Genomic DNA, 23,548 nt, shown 5'->3' on the forward strand with positions numbered 1-23,548 from the left:
TCTATGTTTAGTGGCGTTCCCCTTTCGTTCCCTGCCTAGCGCCGCCGTAAGTGCGACTTAGGAAGAAAGGAGCAGCCTCGGTAATAGTAGAAAACAGTACGTTGCTCTGCAGCAGCTACTGCAAGCCCACTCGAGATGGATACACCGACGCCCTACAGGCCCGCTTCACAGAGGACGTTCCTAAAATCCGCTGTCTAAGAGTAAGTGCAGTGAGACACAAGAGCGACTGCGGCATTGGAAACACCGCCAGGGGGAGGATGTTTCGCGGGACTTTTCGTGTTTATTAACGTCTCAGGCGGTAATGTTTCATGCTCCTTATAAGAAAAAGAAAGTTATGCGGAGCAAAATTATGACTAGTGGCTCGCAGCTTAAGTAAAACTGCGACAGCAAGAACCACGTGTGAGGAGTTCAAACCCAACGGGAGCAAGAGGCGAGCACGGAAGCTTGCGCAACGCGTATGCATATTTTTCTGGCAGGCACTTTTGCATGAAGTATTCTAAGCTCATTCACCGATTTGATTTATTGCAGGGCGTGGATATTGTATGATGCACGCATCTAACGTGTATTTAAACAAATGGCGTATTCGCCTTTTGTACAGTTACGTGGTCTACATAAAGAGCACGCGGTACTTGGTGGCGTCAGGAGCAGGTCCTGTTTGCGTTTCCTTCCAGGTGAGAAAGTCGGCGCAAGTAGGCGCTCATGCTCCGTATTCTGGCGGGGCCCGTCATGTGCGACAAGCTGGATCCCGAGCACTTGCCCCGCCAATCTTCACATTCAGCGTCGAACAGTGCGACGCTCAGATTCAGACGCCGGTGGGTCCTCTCTAAATGACATATCTGCGTAGTTAGGAGAGGCCGAGAAAAAGCAGGTAGACAGGTGGTTGAGAAGTCGGCAACAAATCAAATTAAAGCAACACTGAAAAAAAAAAAACGACAGATAGGAACAGTTGTGGACACAAAATTGGGGCTGGATCCGTATTTTTCCTGGCACGTCGCTATCGGCGCTGTAGCTTAGTAACCAAATGAAGATCAGTAGTGAGCTCACGGGCTGCAGTAGAAAACCTACGTATAACTCTCAACGACGCCGTTAAATGGCATACTGGCCGGTAACAGCCAATTGCTTGCATCTGAGTTTATACATGGCTGTTGAGAATTTGCCCCAACCTAACAACATCATTTTGTATCACGAGGCCCCGCGACACTTAAGCGCACATTGTTAATTAAGGAAAAGGTCCTGGTCTCCGTTTCTGCTGTTGTAACTGAATTTTGATTAATGAAGTATCGTAAACGGCCGCACGCCTGGATTTCTTACCAAATCAGAAACAGCACTCCCCCGAATTTAATACAGAAAATTGTATTATAGTTAAGTCTTACGGCTATACCTGCTGCCTTACCACAGAAGAATTTACTATTATGGTGATCACGTTTACGTCAGACAAGTGCAGGTATGGAACGAAAGCTGCTATACTTGGTGAAGCGAAAGTGGGAAACGCTGCAAAGTTTCCTTTTTAAGTTACTGTTCGCAGTGGCCTGTGACGTCATTTGACAGCATATCTCCTTACCGACCTTTTCACTGCATGCGTCGTAAGCTGTCTTTGCCAAATGCACTAATAGAAACACTGGTGTCAATGATCCGTAGAAGTGAAACTAAAGTAAGACACTCTGATGGGCTAGTCGGTTCATATTAAGTGAAACTGCATCGATTATGATAACATTGAAATTGCCCGTAGCGTAAGCTGGTTGTCTTGCCTTCCATCGCATCGTGTCCGCAGTGTCGTACGTGGCCACGACGTCCGGCTTCCGCCAGGAGTAGGCCGTCCGCTGGACCTTGTCGACTGCCTGGTCCTCGTAAAATCCCGGATTTTTCCGGCACAGCTGTGGAGATGGCAAGTATTGAAATGGTGTGCTTACTTGACTATTTACTCATTTTTCAGTGTTGTTGGCCTGTACATGTCCTCATATTGACGTCGAAATGCACTAGAGGGTAAATAAATGCCCACGAGCACTTTTACAACAGGCTCAGCTAACTTATGCACTGGCCGGGTAAGACGAACATAGGTAGCCGGCACCAAATCTATCTAACCCATTTTAGCCAGGCGAAGACAAGTTCACTTGCCGAAACGTTGGCTCGACATGCGAACTAAGGCGTCCCCACTTTACCCTTGTTCAGTGCTCTTTCATACCATGTAAACCATTTTCTTCCTCTCGTTCTACCTTGTCTTCAAAAGGATACACAGTCTTTGGTTCGATGGCTCAGATGGTGTAATCTACACGGCGAGTTTGCAATATACTATAGCAACGACTGCGCATCACCTCTAGCTAGACGAAGTTGGCATTTCTACGAACTACTGCACCAAAATGAGGTCAGGCCCATACAGTACAGGAACTCTGGCCGCACAGGAAAGCTAGCTGTGCACGTGTAACACGCCTGGTGAAGCGAGTACTTTCGCGACTCACTACGAGGCGGGTGCTCTTTGCAGCTAATGCCAGCAAATATTATAGTACGACCGAAGAAAGAATACGAAAACCGTAGAAAGCATATGGAAATTTTCAATGTATGTGACATTTATCAATGGTATTTTGGAAGTGTAATGATTGGAGATAATTTCACTATATTTGGCCGAGTGACCTAGCAAATTACACACACACAAAATTCTGCACCTTCTGCAATTATTTCTTGTTGAAGTGTAAGCTACGAATATTAGTCGCTGCGAAGAAATTGCAGATAATTGAACACTGTCATGGTTTTTGTCGGGCAAGCAGCTTTGAGAGACAGATTTAACATTGTAAATATCGAGAAGTGACCCAGTTTTTCAGGGAGAAGTTTTAGGAATATTATCTTAACAGGGGCCGGATATAAAATTATTTCAAAACAAGTGGATCCTCTACGTAACAAATCTATTTATCCTCGAAGTAAACAAGGTCGGTCAAGGAGCGATAATAGTTAAGTCCGTATGAAGTTTTGTGCCGTTTTACTCTACTTCTCAGAAACAATGGCTTTGCACGAAATAGAGCAGCAACACACAGCCGAACAGCGATTTTAACAAAATAATTACCATGACGAGCGAAAATCGCTCGATAATCTTGATCGTGCATAGGGCCCATAATGGCCTGTCAATCTGCATCGAGTAGGCAACACTGTTAAGGCCTGCTTATGTAGTAGCTGTCTGATTCTACACAGTAGCGAGGATGCAATTTCGGGGAGGTTGCATTAAGTTGTATGGACGTCGGCGACCAATTCGTTTTGTCTTGACACGGCGCCTAACGACTCCGTCGCTGTTTGAGACGTCGTGCGGCAAATAATCTCAGGAACCGAGCAACGATGGAGGATGCCATTATCCAGCACGACATATTCGATAAGAATAATCATTACCTTCATTGCAGCGTGAGATGATAGCCTGCTCATGTTTATTTCGTAAGAGGCAGACAAGTAAATAAAATCACACAGGAAAAGCAAAACAGCAGGCACAAGGGCGTACGCGCGCACGTAAACACTGCTGGCTAGTAGACGATGCAAGTGCGCATCCACATTGAGTAGGATTCGGTGATCTGCAGCAAGGTGATGATTTCGCTCTATCTCGAAGCGAATAGGGCCCAATGTCACGGCATCGAATTCGGACTGTGACGGTCGCATTTCGGTGGAGACTTAATCGTCAAAATTCCCTCTGCTTTGCGACGAAAGAACTCTGAAAAACTCATGTTGCAGTTGTCCGTGTGAAGCGGGCTGCCAGGTGTCTCTATAAATCAGGATTCTATGTGAATAATTGTCAAATAACGTTTTCTCAGGCTGCGTCAGCTTGAAAAGGAGGTCAGTGATCATGACCCTCTTGCGCGGATATATATGATGTTATTAGAGAGTTTTAGCTTACCGTGATCCGCGATTCGTTACCGTGATCCACCACCGCGCGTTCCACTGCACATGCCCAGATCCCTTGACGCCGATAGATGGCGCCACATACTGAATGTCGGCGCATAGACGTGCCGCGTCGGGACCAATCAGCTTGTGCGCCCCACCCACGCACGGTAGCGAGTCACGGTGGCCGATCGCGGATCACGGTAAGCTAAATCTCTCTATTATGCTGATGAAGGCAGACGCGGGTTTTCTCACTGCGGCCGAAGACAAAATCCTCGCCGTCCTCCCCTTGGCGTCCTTGAGGCATTCGGCACCGATGTGTAGTTCTTTCTTTGCCCGGTAGCGACGCATGCAGAGGGTGAACGAGACCACCAGGGTGGTGTTCTTGACCCAGCTGAACTTCCTTGAGTAGGACACCGCGCCTGCCTACAGAAAGGAGAAATATATCAGAGCTCAGAAGCGTCAAGACTTTAGACTGAGATACAGAAGAAGCATATTTTTTGCCTCGCATAGTGATAAATATGACCCTCAGTAAGATACACGTATGGTATTTAGCGTCCTTATAGATAATGCTTGTTTTGGACACAAATTTTAAACCCTACCTATGAATCAACAGTGTCTATTTGCTAATCACAATTAAAGAGCACGCGGTGAAATCGGGATATAGGGAAAAAACAAACGACAAGAAACATTTAATATCTGCAGAATTTAATCGTGAGAAGAAAAAATCACTAGGTTTAAATAAGTGTAGGAGGGTGGGAATCCAATTTACCCTGCCGATTAAATAGAACCATTTGTTTATCCTACTCTCCAATACGTCCAATGGTGTTTTGCTACACTAGTGTAGCTAGTGTAGGTTAAAAAAATGGCCCTATTGCGAGATAGTGCATTAATATTGGTAGCGTTTCAAAATAGTATTTTGTATATTTACATAACACTGGCACAGCTTGAATTGTCATTCTGCACATATTTTTCTTATGAATTTATACGCTTTGTATGTATTGAAAAAAAAAAGCTGTTTTCACTATACAAACTGCCACCCCTGGATATCCTTACAAGAATAATTTTCTTCAAAAGGCAGGTGCTTTCGCATCTGCGACAGTAGGTTTGCGATTCCTGGTTTCTATATTAACATACATTTTGCCTCGCATAGTGGTAAAGATGACCCCCAGCACTGTCTTGAACATGTTATATCCTGTTGTATTTATTCCTGTCGCAAATTTAGAGGCAGCGAACCATTATCCAATCAACAAAGGGCACAGGCAAATAAAAATTTGTTTGGAATGTATTAAATTACTGCATTTGTCGTAAGCTACCGAAATCCTAAAGCATGTAGTCTCTTCAAAAGTTACCCGCGGTCAAGAGTCAGCTGTTGTTAATATTGCCATAATTGTAAGCAGCTGAGAAGCGTAGAAATACATGCAGGTAAACTACTGCTTCCTTTAGTAATCTTTTCCCTTGGGGAGGCTTTTCATTGCTAATCCGACGAAGACCACTGTATCACTCACTGAAATCGCCACATGATATATGTTTACGGCTAAGCTCACTCAAGCAATTCTGCAGCACAGCTAAACGAGTGACAGGAAGATGGGCGCGTATGTCATCCACAATCTAAGGAGCTAGAAAGTGTTAAACCAAATCATCGCTCAGATGTGATGTGTCGACATCGAACACAAGACCTTCGATATCAATACCGTTTCTGTTGGCAACATCACCGTCCAAAAACTATACTATGGGTGCTTCTGTTCTTTGAAAACCATCGTGTAAAGTTGGTAATACCGCCGCCGCCAAGTTGTTTAATTCTATGTGAGCGCAAGTCAACCCCTTTAAGCGTTCGCTTCAGTGCTCGGTAGCCTGCTCGTTTCTGGTTATGCTAAGTTTTAGTCATCACGCGCTAATATATCCTATATGATAAAAGTTGAGCGGGTATTTAAGCTCAACCTTTTAATGCTGTGACACGATATCCTAAGCTACAGCACCTGACATTTAAAGCTCCACTTTAACCAAATCCGCATGAGCGCGCGTGTCTGCGTGATTTAAGATTATAACCTGCTTTTCTTGGCATCCAAGAACACTGGAAGGTTGATTCTTATGCCATCTTTCTACTCCAAAAGAGCAACCTCAGTTGGCAGATCCTCCCAAGCTTCGGATATATTGTGGTCTCATTTAGTTGCGCATAAACCGTCGAAAAATCAGTGGTCGGCCATGTCAGCTGTTAGTTACTAGACCTGATAGCGACATGCTCGTGGTTGTTTTGCTCACAACGACGATGCTGCATTTTCTGCGTAAGGTATCAATTAACGCTGTAGCATAAAAAAAATCGATTCCTTTCTGAGAACCACTGTGGGGGATGCAGAATAAACGACACCAATGCTTGCAGCCTCACCATTCCCATGATGTGCTTGTCGTTCTTAATCTTGTAAGGTGCAGGACCGATGGTCTTGCATCCGTCGTGCGCCGTCAGCGTTTCGGTGCCGCGGATGTGGGTGCGAATGATGAATGCGCTGACCACAAACGATCTGTCAATTGGCAAAAAAAAAATCATCATTTGAGGGTTCTCATTTTACTTTATAAAGCTCTGATTCACCGAGCGCAGGCCTCGCGAATCAGGCAGGTATTGTTGAAATCATTAGCACATCAGGCTCTCTATAATTAGAACTCGTAGAGGACTGAAAATGTCTTCACGTTATGCAGAGTCCGACATAAGGGGTGTTGTTATTGTATTAACGAGTTTTATGTTTATTGAACCAGGACACCTGTTCGTACAAAGCGACTAGGATTAAGCGAGGGCATTCTCCCACACGTTTATTGCTTCGGGCAATAAAAGTCAGCGATAATGACTAAAACGCTCAGAAATGTTCCGTACCGTGCGCGCTTTTCGAGTGCTCTGAAAAGGTGCTCGTTGGTCTCCAAGCGAGGACGGGCCCCCAATACGACGTATGCCGCATGAGGCCTTCTCGATGCGACTGCTGACACTGCCCGGCGGATTTTGTTCTGCGCATCTCTGAATGTCTAGGATGATAGAAGAAATAGAAGGAAGGCAGAGGAGAAATCAATTAAGCTGATGCGGGGACACCATCCTACGTGTACACAAATTACCAGTAGGGATTAATGGTAACCTTTAATGCGTTTCAAAGCATTCCAAGTGGCTTCAATTACTTAACAAAGCTACGCAGTGACGTTTATCACAGTTCATACGCCCATTTGGGAAGTCAAGCCCCACATACCTTATGTCATATCTGATATTTAAATGCTCGGCAGTAGACACTAGCTAATGATTACTTATAATTATCATGCCTTCAGAAATTGAAAATTGGAACTCTTGCCACATATATTTGTATTTCGCACCCAGACTATGTAGGCACCCAAACTGCACGACTGTTATTTCATTGTTATGCAGAAATTTCAGTGTTAGATGAAAAACATTGATGTAAACAGCCATGCCATGCACCAACAGCATTCGTAGGCTACATAGCCAAATGTAAGCCACAAGTGTGCTGAAACTTACCGCGAGCAGGTGGAAGACTCGGTCCACTACGTCAGAGGCTGTGCTGCCGTTTGTTCCTACTTGCAGATCTAGCAGTGCATAGTGGTAGATTTTGTTTTTCATCCAGTAGATTTTCATCTTCTTCTGGGCTCTCTTTAGCTGCAGGTCGTTTGTAACTTGAGAAGCTTTACTGGAAAGCAAACATTAACGTACCCTAGTAGTGACTCAGCATCGAGATGTAAACATGCATTATATAAAGGATCCCAAACTCGGCTAGTCTGGGCTCCGACAGCAAAGCAATCAGAGCCCTCATCGGCGGCAATTTCATGCAGCGGGAGCAAGGCGGTCAAGGCTCTTGGTTTCGAGGTGTACAACACAAGCAGGACTGTTTTAAAAAATACGTAATCCTGAAAAACGTTTTCAGTACGCAGATCCCACGAATGGGGAGAAATTAATATCTAATATGCATAATGTGGAGCCAGAATTACAGCAATGTTTTTGTTCAGACGAAATGTGGCGCACTTGAACGACCACATCACCTACAGCGTGCATATTTAGATAAGTTCACAATTTTGCAGGTGTTCTGACAATAAATGCACCTTCAATCCCAATGAGGACCGGTTCTACTCTCTGCTCCAGCTGTCGCCTAGTTGTAGATGCAGGATGCAAGAAATAATAGTCTGAAATCACCATTTCTGATGCATATCGACTATGATTGCATTACATGCGCTTATATATGGTTCGCGATTACATAGGCGCGGTTCAGGACGCTGCGAGATTGGAGCTTGCGAGTGCATGTATGCACGTGCGCCCTGAAGCCTCGCAGATATGGTCCCCCTGAGACTATGTGTGCCATTGGAATTGTAATAACGTTTGCGGGCGAGCACCCCTTAAGTTTAGACTTTGTCTGTCTGTCTGTTTGTTGTTGTTGTTTTTTGTCCGCGCATGTACATATGTATTAAATCGTGAAATATTGATTAATTGCACTTGATGAAATATTGCAAATTTCTGACATGTTGCTGTTCCGAACATTGTACCGCCCGCTTAATTAAGAACGGTTGTTTTGTGGGATGCTTCCGCTTTGTGACTTCCCTAGTGAAAAACACCGTATGAGTCACAATAACCTCATACGAATTTCTCATACTAAACTCATACAAATCTCATTAATTCTCATATATTTCTCATATGATGAATGAGTTTAGAATGAGATTATATGAGATTTGTATGAGATTAGTATAAGTTGAGTATGAAAATTTGTATGATGTTATTGTGACTCATAGGGTTTTTTCACTAGGGTTAAGGCTGTTTACGACTTGCTAATGGGATTTTGAGCCTTATAATAATAACCTAAAGCTTGAGATTACCTGGTCATGGTATCACTGTGTAAACAAGACTTGGCAAAATATTTTTTGATATTAATTAATTACGGATTATTCGTTTATCGATCGCCATTAACAATCCTTAAAAAGCGGCCGCCTGTACGTATGCCTCAAAAACCAGCTGACACCGCTAATTTTACCAAACGCAGCGCACTAGCAGACAAGGCTAGCAATCCAGCGCTATAAGGAAGTCTATTTTACAGTCTAAACTTTGTCGCCATTTGTCTTAGAGTATTGAAATGCACCGCGAAAAACATGCGAAGCAGTGGATACAAAGCTCTGGAAGCGTGCGACTCCGTCTGTGTTTCATGTTCTTGAGATGCTAATTTGGAATGAATCAAAAGAAACAAACCGAAATCCCACCCTGGTAATTAGATGTGGAATTACCATATACAATGTTACGTGCTAAAGAAACGCGCATTGCCTTCAACGCGCAAAAAAACTACAGAATTGGTTGTAAGCCTGAGAAGCTTTTATTTTAGGAGACCAGTCTTCGAATCACTCTCACAGGCATGACTGCGATTACTGGTACTGGTACCGAATACTGATTATAAGCTGATAATGTCGCAAAGGAGAAACTTGATTCCCCGGGCTGCTGCTATCCACGCTTCGCGCCGCTTCTCGCCGTACCTATATATATATATATACTTGCCATGGGAAGCGGCGAAATTTCACCGCGGTTCCCGGTTCTTCGCATTTCGCACAGTTTAGCGCTATCCCCAGCACAACAGTGATTCCTTCCTGCTTTCCGCGAAGTCGAAGGAACAGATGGCATGGCAAACGTTTGAATATTATTATGCGCGACGCACGTTTCGTCTAGCTAAATGCGTCGCCGTACCTGACTGCACTCCAGTCTCCACGGCCGCCTCTCGAACTTCACATCGCGCCGAAGCGGCGCTGCTATCGCGCCTCCCAAATTGAGCTTGGCAACCTTATATAAATATATTTTATGTATTTTATGTATTCATGTATTTCCAGTACTTAATTTTCTTATGTCATACGTCGATATATATCACGACAAAGGAAAGGAGAGAAACCCTAATCTTCTTTCCTTTGTATTAAATCGTGTTCCATTGCAGAACTATCATAGACTTGCTTCGCACAATACATATGTTGGTTTCATACGTGCCGTTTAGTGATGTATACACTCGTAAGCGTACGCCGAGCCCCTTCTTCAGGTTTCGAGCTGAAATCACGTCAATTCATTTTCTGTGAGTGGTCACTCGTGTTGTATATAACTTGGCAAAAACAAACTAGATTGATGAAATGTTGGTGCGAAGCCTATACATTCAGGCCAATATAGGCTATATATATATATATATATATATATATATATATATATATATATATATATATATATATATGTATATACATATATATAGGTTTCATTTTGTGATGATTATTTATTTTAAAGAAGAAAAAAATTAGTTGTGATTTAGCTCTGGTTAACTCTAATTGAATTGCGAAAACAGCAGCGGAAGCTTATTTTGCCTGCTACATTATTCTCCTATCACGCCCTAACAATTCAAGGTGCTATATTATTGGGACATTTAAGCTCATCCTTTAGGGGTGTGACGTGAGTGCGTAAGCGAAGTCACGCTTCAACCAGGACTTATGGACGCGCCTGTGTCTAGTAGGGGTAACGAGAATGCAAACGGTTCTGGCAGGCTGATTCTGATATCACCCTCCCACATGAAAGGAGCGACCTGAGTTGGCAGCTCCTGCCCGCGGCGTAGGGGTTACGTGAATACAGATGTCATGGCAGGCTGAATGTTTTATGAGGAGACCGTAGCTACGCTTCTTCACTGCGTAGCTGCGGCCGAGGTCTCGCTTTTACTATCGTAGTATTTTAGAAATAAAAATAATCTCGTCGCAACACTTCAGAAAGCAGTTTGGACCAAATCGAAGTCAACATATAAAAAATACGGTAGGCCATCCTCGTATACATGCTCGGCCAACCACCTCATGACAGCTTCCAAAGAATTCGTTCCCTTTACTGTTTCGTGAAACTGCTCCCCTGCAGTGACCACATGAGTATCATTCGACCTTTTAAACGTGCTTCCAGCAGATAAACCTGCAGTGAAGTCAAAAGAGGGAAGGACTGCGCCATTTTTATTTGCAAATTACTGACCATTTAATCATAGAACCAGCTCGAAAAAAAATATCTGCTAGACGGCCTCGCAGAAAGCTTTAAACGTGGACGCCATTTCTGGAGATAATTGTACTTGTGTGATCACACGAAAGCATCATTGCAGTCGGATACAACTCAAGTCCGTAGTAATCGCCACACGCTTCCCCCGTGACAGACGATAGTCCGCTGTTAAAGCTTTTCGGTTGCATTTAAATAAAAATCTGAGGATCCATGGCGCAGGATTCGGCGATGTGAGTGGCACAATATTCGGATAACGTCGCCACGCCGTTGAACAGTGCCAAAGAGTACAGAAACATTTATCGTCATAAATGAATAAATGATAAAACGGGAGGACCTGTATTGTCATGATTAATAGCCAGTATACATTGTGTAAAGAAGCCTTACTCAGCACTTCACTATTAACGTATACAGAAAATGTAGAGTAGTATGGATAAACATTGCGCAAAGTAATAAATGATGGTCATAGTCTTCATAATGCTTTCGGATTCTAGCATGTAGGCCTTTTCTGCATTTTTTTTTGCTTTATGATAGCGAGTTTTGTCATCAAAGCCATCCAAGACATCAAAACATGCGAACTTTAATTTGTTTTCAGCGTCCATATAAAGCTGCTCTAAGACAGGCTCAAACAGCGGCGCAATGCTTCCTCCTACTTTTGTTATTATCAATGGCTACCAGATGCGACAACGATGGAAAGCGCAAGCTCCCGTACTTGAGCGGCACGTGTATGCCGTAGGTGGTTTTGATCGACTTGGCGGCCACTTCGAGCACATTCTGCGTGATCCTGTGGCCGTCGTCCAGGAGAGTGTCACCACCTTGTGGCAGTGCGTAGAAGGGCACGAAGACCACGTCGCACAAGCCGTCCAGCCTCATCAGGGCGTAAGCCTTGGACCAGCCACCCAGTACGCACAGCAGAGAGCGACCAGGTAGCAAATTCGGGTTGCCACCGCGCACGACATTCGCCTGCGGAGCTGTAACGACACGAAGTCTTTGTAAGATGTTTCCAAGTCATTCGCCTGCGGAGCTGTAACGACACGTAGTCGTTGTAAGATGTTTCCAAGTCATTCGCTTGCGGAGCTGTAACGACAAGTAGTCTTTGTAAGATGTTTGCAAGTCCGTGCACGGGTGAGAGTGCGTGGAATCGCCAAGAGGTAATGCAGCATTCTCAGGACTCGGGACACTAGACTGGAACTTGGGCAAACTTTCGTGTCACGTTCAGAGCCCGCGATTGCTAGTGCAGTTTCTTTCTGCACACTCTGAGATAAGCAGCATGCCCCCCCCCCCCCCCCTCCCCCTAAAAGAAATGGAACAGAAGGCGAGGTTAAAAGGAGTAGAGATGAAACCTACCATATTTGTAAAATAAAACCGGGCTGGGTGTTTTCTTATTCGCTCGTACAGTGCAGTACTCAAGCTACAGCTCAAGGTAAAATTTTGTGTTCAAGGTAATGAAAATCCTTAAATCCTTGTCCTCGTCTTCCAAGATTTTTTTAGGGAAGCTGTAATGGTTCTATTACGCGAGTGAGAAGCTAGCCGTGAACGTGGTTAATGTTGAAAAAAAACGGTGCTTTCCGAAATTATTGGTATCAATCCTAGGCTATACAAAATATGATAGAGAAATAAAAGCAGGCAATAGCTGCAGTTTGTACATGATCTTACATTTAGCGTACTTGTTTAGTGCAGCGTGCAAAACAAGCGCTTCTAAAAAATTCGTGCTTGTGTGAGCCAGCAGAAAACCTTAGAAGTTGTATTGTCTTAAGAATTATGAGCTGGCTCAAGTTGCGAGCAAGATGACTCGCTTTGAAGCTGTTGGAATTTCACTAATAGTAACACTCCCGTGCTTTGTTCACGTACGGAATGTTCTAAGTGGTGTTGCGGACTCTTCTTTTTCTTTTTCATAACAGGCGGGAGATAAGCCGATTCGGTCTGTGCAGGCCGATGGTACTGGAATTTTGGTGAAGATATGCAATAAAAGGACTGCTAATTAGTAAAATTATTTAGCCTACGTTTTAAGTTTTTGTTTTAGGGCACACATCATACTACAAATTTCAAGGCCTTCAACACTGAAGTGAGCCCAGGTTATCAAATTTTTGAACAGCTATCGTGGTTCGATATATCGAACATGAAAATTGCGCTTGTGTAAGCTTTTCAGGCTGGCGATCCCCCGCTACGCATAGAATAAATTGTGCCGCTTGAATAAAATACAGATGCAGTTTAAGGTGTTTATAACATTTAGGTCGTTTACGCGATTCCCGTAGTACCGATGTGCCCTGCGGAAAAGCCACCTAAGCGTGTTATCAAAAGCTTATTTTTTTGCCATTGGAATCTCGAACCATGGAGCCGATTATGAAATATTATAAACTCGACTCACCTCCGTTGTTACAGGTCATCATTTAGGCAACATATTGTTTGGCCTCGGATATGAAAAATAAACTTCATAACTTAACTGAAAATTCATCTTTTTGTTGCACATTACAAGACATATAACGCCCACTTTGCCATACAATCAACCTGCACAGACCACAGCGGCGTATCTTTCGCGTCTTTTGAAAGAAATATCTGTATTAAATAATTTTAAACACACGATACGGCCAAACAAATAGCGCTACTTGACAGCCTCCCGTAATGCGTTGCCGAAGGAGTGGCATGATTCAAAGAGACGCTATCTTTTGCCGACGGTCTCTTAAAGCAGGTCGTTTTCCGCATGACACTTTTGTTGCGATAATAAAATTCAAATTTTCTCTGAAAGAAAGTCGCTCTGATATTGTAAATTCCCGTCTCGAACCACCGTGCTAACAGAAATCTATCACCTCAGTCCTTTCATGCCCATACGCCTGAACATGTATTTGATGTGCATCTAGTACAAATATTAACAAGTATGTACACGCACTCGTATGGCTCGGTCGGTTGCAAGCTGGTATATCAGGCGTTTCACCGAACATTTTCGAAAATTCCTGAAAATGGTAAGTTTAACTTAGTCTGACGAGCAGTAGCTTGGTTTAGTTAGCCAAACGTTCGCCCATCTCAACCAAATTACTCGTACTGAAGGGCACTTAAGCTCTACTCGCTTGGTACCAATCCCTTGAATTGCTTGTGCCTCTAATACATCCCACATTCTTATTAGCCTACAATTCTGCTGGTCATAATTTACCAATCAACATAGATAAACGCCCCTCTTCAACCAAGTCGTATGATCATGCCTGCACGGCCTAGATAGGTTAGCGTGCCTCCGTTGGCCTTCAAGAGGCAAAGAAGGCTAGCTCAGTTCTCATCATCTCATGCAGTTCACATGAGTACCAAAGTTGGGAGTGCCGTCCAAATTTATGGCGGCATGTGGCCTCATTACATCACACAATCCATCCACGAATAGGTGTTCAGCCATGTCATCAACCAAATGCCACCTGCCAGAGCCACTGTCCGCGGTTGCTATCCTGTGCTTTTCAAGGATAAATCGAGGTAAAATCAGACACAACCTGATGAGCGACTTTTGCGTTGAGTAAAGCTGCCGCTCTATAAATATTTGCAGGAGCGAATTCTTCACCGTGGCTCGCATAACTTGAGGCAAAGTGCCTAATTAACTAAAACCAGGAAATCTACTTTCTAATTATTGCACTTGGGTGGTTATCCAGTGGGAGTTAAAAGCACTGAACAAGGCGATGCCATATCAGTATTTGAAACGAATAAAAAAATTGCCTGTAGTTTGCCGGTGGTGATGTAATGTGCTGGCTAGAGCACTCAGCTCTAACTGCAGACGATATTATGCCAATGCATGCACAGTGTTGCCAAAAGTTGAGAGCCCAGAGAGTTTGCTTCTCAGCCTCACCATGTGGCTGCGCGTGCCTAGTGGTGCGCGGCCTGGTCGCCGCCCGTTTCTGCTCCGCAGGTGTGGTGCACGGAGCGTAAAGCGCTCCATTCTTCTACTTTTTTGCTTCTTCTACATCGCACAACTCTTCTTCTTCAGACACCTGGCAAACTCCCTTCATACCGGTACATATCGCCGGTCTCCGCGGAGCGTCACGCGTGACGTCATCATTTAGGTATGCGACTCACTGTGCATGAGCGGCGCCGCAACGGGGGATATAAGCCGCGGAGCAGCCTCTCGCTCGCGAAAGCGTATATATATATATATATATATATATATATATATATATATATATATATATATATATATATATATATATATATATATAGTGCCATGCCACGGGTGCGGCCACAACGCTTAGTGCAAGCGTTCACTACGCACTCCCACAAATCGAATCTACTCGTCCTGCGTACGTAGCTCGCCGTGAAGAAGCGGCCTGTAGAAAAACTGAAGCTGAGCGAGAGCTAAACAAGCGATGGAAACTCCCGAAGAGCGAGAAGAGAGACTTGCAAAACAACGACGCAAGGCGGCGGAGAAAAAGATGGGACCAGAAAACAACAGAGAAACGATTCGGTCTCATCTATGACTACTACTGCTTTTGCTTTGTTTATTCTGGCTCTGCTGAGTTAAGCCCCAGGCAATTTTCTAGTCCTACCCTCTCAAATGGAAAACTTCTATGAATGACAAAGTGACGGCCCTACACGGCTCAGAAGTAGAACCCCTGTGCTCTAAATTTCTGGCAAAGCCAGTAGATTATTTCGCCTTACAGCTTGGTGCAAGGGTAAGTGCAGTGATTGCAAACTGCGGGGTGGTTATTGGTTAGATCGACAAAGCGATTTTAAAGTGCACGTCACAGTAGAGGAGACAATTCGGAATTTGCACCGCAGCCACTGCAACGCGTCATCAGCAGCTGTCGCGTTGCCTTTGTACGGACCGTACTGCGCATCTCTCGCGCTCACATTCAGTTGCTTGCGCAAAAGAGCGTCGGATTTCCTCGATCTGCAGATCTTTACAAAACAAGTTTTCTTGGTTTCAGAAACTATATTGATATAGCGTTCCCTTGTTCACGGCTTAAAATTCTCTGTTCGGGTTACGTGCCCAAATGTGTTAATAACAAAAATTTAGTAACATTTAGGTAACTATAGTTGCATAAAAATATTTTCCAACTAATTGTCTCCGCTTCGCTTCAGAGTTTGTTCCTGTAGATATGTTTTCTGTAACACCCGGCATAAATAAATGCACTGAAATTGAGCAAACGAGATCTTTTACATTACGAGCAGTATTTCTTTGTTTTCTATAGTACTTAATCTAAGTTTAAAAGCTGCAAAGGCGAAAGCATCCAAATCACTTAGAGTGTTGATCTACTAAAGCTGCTCAGAAGCTGTTAGGCAGCTAACTATGCAATAATACTGTGAAGAGGCGTACCTCGCGCCTTTGTCACGGCTGTCTCTCGTATTGCCTCCTCTCCAGGTGGCTCTCTGGCGCGTCTCCCACTCGCTGGACCACTGCTTTCATCGCGGACTACCGAATCTTCGGACTCCGCCGTGATTTCCATGGCAGGGGCGTTGCCTGTGTTCGCTGCAGTGCCACGGCCAAAACGATTTCGTAGTTCGTAGTCTATATACACTACATAGAACTCAAGCTTCAGAGAACGCTCGTGTTATTCACAGTGACTGAGGACATCATTATTAAGTAACCCTTTAAAGAAATGCTTTCTACATAGTCGAAAAAGAACGACAAGAAATTTTCTGCTGTCACAACACATATATTGGGCGGTCCGAGACCTCTATGAGACAACAGAAGTTTTGGTAGCAGCATTTTGTGTAGCCACGACGTAAAAGAGCTATAGAACTACAGACTACAGAACAAAAGGAAGATCTGCCGTTACGACGCAACTACAGAATATTTTCTCACATCTTTGACTCGGTTCTGTAATCTTTGTATTTTGGTACACCGTTTATAACATCATACAAGGGCGTCAGGTAGTGAGGCTAGGCCCGATGGTTATAGGTATGTAAGCTGTACGCGTCGACAGAACAACTATTAACAGAGGCAAGAAAGAAGACGGTGTAGAAGAACTAATAACAGCTTGTCCATGCGTGCTACTGTGTGCCTATAAAATAATCAGTCATGACATAATTCGATGACTGGTGCATTAGCGAGGGATTGCTGCAAAAGCTCAAGTGTGGCCAATCCTGTTTCGAAAATCACATTTACAACAAAGAGGTTTGGGTTGGAAAACGGGACATGATGAAGCTTTCACTTTCGCCCAATAAATCGTCTTTTTCTTCGTGGCTGCCACATTGACATTGTTATCGGCTGCAGTGCATTTTTCAGGGTTTTCTGCGCCGCTTTATTACTGGTGCGTGTGCGTGTGCGTGCGTGCGTGCGTGTGCGTGTGCGTGTGCGTGTGCGTGTGCGTGTGCGTGTGCGTGTGCGTGTGTGTGTGTGTGTGTGTGTGTGTGTGTGTGTGTGTGTGTGTGTGTGTGTGTGTGTGTGTGTGTGTGTGTGTGTGTGTGTGTGTGTGTGTGTGTGTGTGTGTGTGTGTGTGTGTGTGTGTGTGTGTGTGTGTGTGTGTGTGTGTGTGTGTGTGTTCGTGAAGCTCTCAAGCAGAGCGGTTATTTATTTAGCATTGCCACTATCTCAACCACTGAAACTGTGCGCTTGCGCAGTGACCGCGACTGTAAGTCCATTCTAGGACGTCCCGGCCTTTTTTACCGTCTTCAATTTCCGTCTGCATTGGGGGAAGTCCCAGTGTAACGATAATATGAAGATATTTACCGCTTACGAACATGAAAAGGTTGGATCCGACGAGAAACAGCAGCAGCAGGCCGGCGATAGTGAAGAACAGCGTAGGTGTGCAGCTGGTGGGAAACGAAAGAAATAACAACCCATGAAGTCATTATGACCGCAATCAATGCAGCATACACTGTCAGAAGCGCAATCTGAAATGTTGAGAACCCATTGTTTCAGCTGTGAAAAACCGGTCTAACAATAGGTTGGCCTTGAGTGAAACGCTTTCACTGAAATTGTTTTTCAATCTGTGTCCGGTGATTTACTATGCAATTTCGCCATGAACTTCACTATAATTTCAGTTTCCAAAATCTTCCAGTCAAGTTCTAGTTACTCGCTTGCACTCATGTCCTAGTTACAAGCCTACGGAACGAGAACAAGGGTGAAGCTGAAGCAAAACAAAAGCCCAGTGTCAACCAGAGAAGTAGTTCATCGCCCTATAACCGCCCACCATATCTAAAGCAAAACATCGACGATGACCTCATTCTGTAGGAGGGTGCATATTGTACCAGTCGTGTCGTACGTAAACCTCTTCTTGGTCAACTATTTTGGCAAGAGCAGGACACTCCCCACGGAACAAAATGAGCAACGGGCGGGCATAACTCATCACTATCTTATAGGCACGGCCGAAACCTTTCAAGATTTCAAAGCGATTTATTTTCCCGGCTCTAATGGAGTTGTGTGCGAAATTCGCAAACTGGTCGGGCAGCTGGAAACATTACAGACTGCTCTTTCAGATATCTATATCATCATCATCATCATCATCAGCCTGATTATACCCACTGCAGGGCGAAGGCCTCTCCCATATTTCTCCACTTAACCCGGTTCTGTGCTAGCTGCATCCACTTGACCCCTGCGAACTTCTTAATCTCATCCACCCACCTAACTTTCTGCCGCCCCCTGCTACGCTTTCCTTCCCTTGGAATCCAGTTTGTTACCCTCAGCGACCATCGGTTATCCTTTCTTCGCACTACATGTCCTGCCCATGTCCATTTCTTCTTCTTAATTTCTACTAGAATGTCGGTAACTTGAGTTATTTCTCTGACCCACTCTGCACGCTTTCTATCTCTTAATGTTACCCCTACCATTTTTCGTTCCATAGCCCTCTGGGTTGTCCTCAACTTAAGTAGAACTCTCTTGGTTAGCCTCCACGTTTCAGCCCCATAGGTGAGTACAGGCAAGATGCAACTGTTGTATACTTTCCTCTTGAGCGATACCGGTAAGATATCTATATATAATATTTAAATGTACAACTGGACGAATCTCATGGTTATCCGTAACAGTAGGAAGCTAATTGGAGAAAATACAGTGAATCCATGTGCTTAAGAAAGCTGGTAAAGCAGTAAAGGCAAATAGGAAAGCGCACAAAATTAAACAGCACTAAGGTATCCCAAGCTGCTAACTGTACAGTAGCTTAAAAACCGGAAAACTTCACAAATCATGTGTGAAATAGGGCACCTTTGAAAAAGGGTTTCACCATTTTCATTGTTAGGCTTAAATTAGAAGCAGCCGATAAGACTTAATATTTACTGTTACTCTAAGACCCTCATGCAATCCATCTCACGGGTCGTTTCCCCGCTGGTCCATGAGGCTTGCACCTTTTTTTGCGCTGAGACTCTTAGGCCTATTGGTGGTCTTCGAAAGCTACGAAGGTAAAAATACAATTGTTTCGTGTACTTACAAAGTCGCCGCTGTATAAATATTAGAGAGATGTGGTACATGGCATGAGTGCAATAAATTAAAATATCTCAGAATTCGAACTCTGAAAAAAAAAAAAAAAAATGTAACTTGTCTGGCAACAATACACCTCGCAAACAAAGCAGGCAGCCCTATCCTGTTCCTCGGAGTCCGGTCCACTTAGATATGTAGTCTTCGTTTTACAGGTTGTTGAATGTAATCCATACGTGATTAAAGAGCGTTAGCCCTTACTACCTGCATTTGCCGGTTTCTCGTCAGTTTCTCCATCGCTTTTAGGTTCAAGATGGCGGTCGAGTCACGTGATTACAGGTACAGTGTTGCAAATCATTTTTAGCTACCACGTGACCACCCATACAATGAAGTCCACCACCTGGTCCACCATGTGGGACGTCATGATCCCCCAAAGCCACTGGTGGTATACTCGTAGGGGAGAAACGAATTACATCAAGGCAGAAACAACTGAGTATGACACTGATAACTCCCGAAGGTTAGGTTTGTCAATGACGGCACACCTAAAGAATAAACCTACGGTCACGGTAACGTTATGCGACATTTGATTAGTGATTAAAGAATAACGATCAATGTTTATGATTGAAGGGAGTGTAAATTCGTCCAGAGAGAATCAAACTAACGACAAAACAACAAACAACTCCGGGTTTTGATCCGTAACGCTCTGCGTAGCCCATCATCTCACTCTTTCGGGAGCTGACATACTGACACAGGGCTGGGGCTTTACAGCGCGAGGACACAAAATGGTACACAGAGAAACTGTGTGGGCGTTCACTTTCTCGCACGCATTTTTTTTTTTTTTTCATTCATGAGAAGCATTATGAAAAATAAAAAACAAAGGTGTTCTTCATAAAAGCATGAAAGATGGAAACCTAACAAGCGTTTCTATGCCAGAAATGAATCAGCAGTTCCCCCTACTGGCTGCTAGGTATATATTGAAGAATGATCTAGAGTCGTGAATAATATTGTGTTCTCCATTAAGCCACTTACCCTTGAATGGGGTGACGATTGTGGACGAGGCAATATCATCTGGAATTTAATGAGGAAATTAAACATGTTATAATGACATCCACAAATATGCGAGTGACGTGGCTACCCATGTCATTTGCGGGCCATGAAACAGCTGAACGAACAGCCTTACTAGGCCAAAAGTTTTTGGGCCACACAGTCCGCTTTAGACCGAGCGTAGCTCCTAACCTATGGTTTATGTGTAGTTCTGAAAGGATACAGAGATCACAAGAGTCTGCCTCCTCTTTTGAGATTTCGAAAGACAGAACTACTCAGCTACACAGCTGAAAGGCAAATTGTGCGGAGGAAGTAATGCTTGCTACTACCTCGCCCCACCACACAGCATGCAGAAGCAGGCTCACTAAAGGAGGAATCAGTGGCGTTTCAAATTGGTTTACAGCAAAGAAAAGGCACACTATCTATGACACTTCTCCGTGGACACCTGAGCCGCGCCGTAAGAAAAAGAAGGAAGAGCTCTAAAGACTCAACAACCACGCTACAAAGGCTTCACCTCATCGCACTTGAGTGGTCCACACTCCAAAGTGCCCCCTGAAATTTTTCACACGGCGTGCCTAGGATGACTAGCACAGAAACATGAGATGGCAGTGGTAATGACAGTGTGTATGAAGAATAGGAAGCCATAACAGTAGATTCACCGCAAGCAAGACGTCGGGGAGCAAGCGCGCAAGAGAGCAATCAAAGCTGATAGAGTGAACACACAGCAGAAATAGACGTTGGCCTGTATTGACACGGTACAGCGTTCTAATCGCTAATCGTTTCTGCTAGATAAATGGCAAATGGCAATGAGTCAACTGAGATCTTACTTATACTCTGTGCGATCACCTGGGACAGACATCCGGTAAACAATTTTATAGCTTAGGCACGCATCTAAACAAGGCTGAGGAATGCACATTGCGACGCATGCACACACTTTCCCGGCGCAATATAAATTACGGTAGTGGTATTCGATGCTAAACATTCTGCAGTGTCCACGCTGTGGAGAGGTAGCTAATCTGTACCACACGTTGTGCACATGCTAGTTCGACTTCTACTTAAGCCACCAATCCCCCCCCATAGCAATAAGAAGGCGTTCTTCAATGATGATCGACCTTGAGCAACAGCAAGGGATAGTAGACAGGTCCAACGCGGCAGCCATAGGTACACACAGCGACCGCTTTAATCATCTGCTTCAGTAAACGTTTTCTTTTTTTAGTGAATCAGTAAATCGTAGATCAATTTATATTTTGCTTCCGGACTTCATCATAGCCAGAAACAGCCAGAGAATCATAGTTTAGTGAGAATAATGTTGGGAGGAGTTGCCTTCAGTGTCCATTATTCGCTTACCTTCGTCAGTGGGGTCCAAAGAGACAATCATTGCAGTACGTTCGTTATCACCAGAATCTGCAGGGAAAAAAACGCCACGGGGCTATTGAGCAGGCAAGCTTAGATGTGTCTGTGTGCGATGTCGGGAGGACGAACTAATTAGGTATTTATAACATATGCTTTAAATACCAACGTGTTTATTAAACGTTCAGATGTCGTGAGGGACATCCGCCGGGCAGTCCATCTCCACTTCTACCCACATGAGGTCCGCGACTGAATAGACACCGCAAAAGTGGAACTACCAGTTGTGGGCTGCGATATAATATACACAAACGAATAGCGCCGGCAAAGAACGAAACCGGGCGGTGACAAATGTCGTGAAAGAAAACCGCTCACACGAATGTATAAAAGACTGTCATTACGAGTAGTACTATAGCACCGGAATTCTCCATAAACATGAAACATGACCGAAAAACCGAAAACAATCGCCTTTAGCTAAATGTTTATCTGATATATTTTTTGAACCCTAGCTGCTAGCGAGAAACAGTCAGTTGCAGCAAAATTCCGTAACTTACCCATGACGGACACCCTGAAGCCTGCGATGAAAGGCCAGCGCACAGTCTTTTTCGTCGTCTTGGTTTCCGCTTGTCAGATCTTCTTCTTTGTCATCGCGCTCATCATACATATAGCAGTCAATATGATCGAGCAGTGTGTGTATATACAATCAAAGTTTAAATAGTTAAAAAGCCTATAACAGAAGTTTGGGGCATGTGGGTACGCTGAAAGATAACTACGTCTACGCATTTGAGAATTAGTATTTATTGTATTAAAGGTATTGAAGCCAGCACACTCCATTTTCTGGGAACCTGCCAACTGAATTACCAGTAAGGAAATACAATAAGTTTCTTGAACATTTTTTCCTTCTTTGCCGCGGGTTTTCTGAGCCATCCTCTGAAAACTGGATAAGTACACAACTCGCTGCTGAAGCAAGCTACAAAAATGGCTTCGCTTCAAGAGAAGAGCCACAGCGCCTTAACAATTTTCCGAATATTTCGATCATTAAGCTCATTCGGTCGAAAAGCCATCGCTTTACAGTAACTTCGGTGCAGGTTTTAATACAGCTCGTTCGGTTCAAAAGCCGTGAACATAGCAGTAGCAGTAGCAGTAGCAGTAGCAGTAGCAGTAGTAGCAGTAGTAGTAGCAGTAGCAGTAGTAGTACTAGTAGTAGTAGTAGTAGTAGTAGTAGTAGTAGTAGTAGTAGTAGTAGTAGTAGTAGTAGTAGTAGTAGTAGTAGCAGCAGCAGCAGCAGCAGCAGCAGCAGCAGCAGCAGTAGTAGTAGTAGTAGTAGTAGTAGTAGTAGTAGTAGTAGTAGTAGTAGTAGTAGTAGTAGTAGTAGTAGTAGTAGTAGTAGTAGTAGTAGTAGTAGTAGTAGTAGTAGTAGTAGCAGCAGCAGCAGCAGCAGCAGCAGCAGCAGCAGCAGCAGTAGTAGTAGTAGTAGTAGTAGTAGTAGTAGTAGTAGTAGTAGTAGTAGTAGTAGTAGTAGTAGTAGTAGTAGTAGTAGTAGTAGTAGTAGTAGTAGTAACTAACTCTCCTTCAACTTCCTCTTCCCCCCTTCCCCAGTGAGTAGAAAAAGACCAGGGTTTCTTTACCGCAGGCCAACCTCTCCACCTTACTTCTCATTAAATTAATCTCTCTCTTCTTCAATTCTGAATTAATCGAAAACAGGCAACACAAACGTTACGGGCTCGTTACTTGCAAGTGAGGGCACATGGGAGTTGCACTGCACTACGATTTTTTTCTAACTCTCGGTAGATATCTCGCGGCTCTCACGCCAAGGCTCTTAGTTGATTGTTTTTTTTTTTTTTTTTTGCATATATTTGTGCCCCCTAAGCGATGTAGCCGATATTATGTTTGCGGGTATATTTTCACTACTCTGTTCGTAACCCCATCTTATTGTTGCAACGTTCATTCCCAACCATGGTTGCTAATCT

At 44.0% G+C, this 23,548-nt stretch overlaps 1 protein-coding gene across 1 annotated transcript; it reads right to left on the reverse strand.

Annotated features, from left to right (window-relative positions):
- Positions 1–638: 638 nt before the first annotated feature.
- On the reverse strand, positions 639–22,136 carry LOC146197266 (uncharacterized). Its single transcript, XM_084597156.1, has 11 exons — positions 22,133–22,136; positions 21,579–21,635; positions 20,217–20,255; positions 16,152–16,304; positions 11,580–11,838; positions 7,361–7,529; positions 6,719–6,864; positions 6,239–6,371; positions 4,108–4,278; positions 1,749–1,874; positions 639–836 (listed from the first exon to the last, which is right to left on the reverse strand). Exons 1-11 carry the CDS (start codon positions 22,134–22,136, stop codon positions 639–641), a joined length of 1,455 nt encoding a protein of 484 aa, XP_084453282.1.
- Positions 22,137–23,548: the final 1,412 nt, after the last annotated feature.

The sequence above is a fragment of the Amblyomma maculatum genome, chromosome 3, assembly GCF_055883805.1.
Source record: "Amblyomma maculatum isolate TAMU_Amacu chromosome 3, ASM5588380v1, whole genome shotgun sequence".
Lineage (NCBI taxonomy): Eukaryota > Metazoa > Arthropoda > Arachnida > Ixodida > Ixodidae > Amblyomma > Amblyomma maculatum.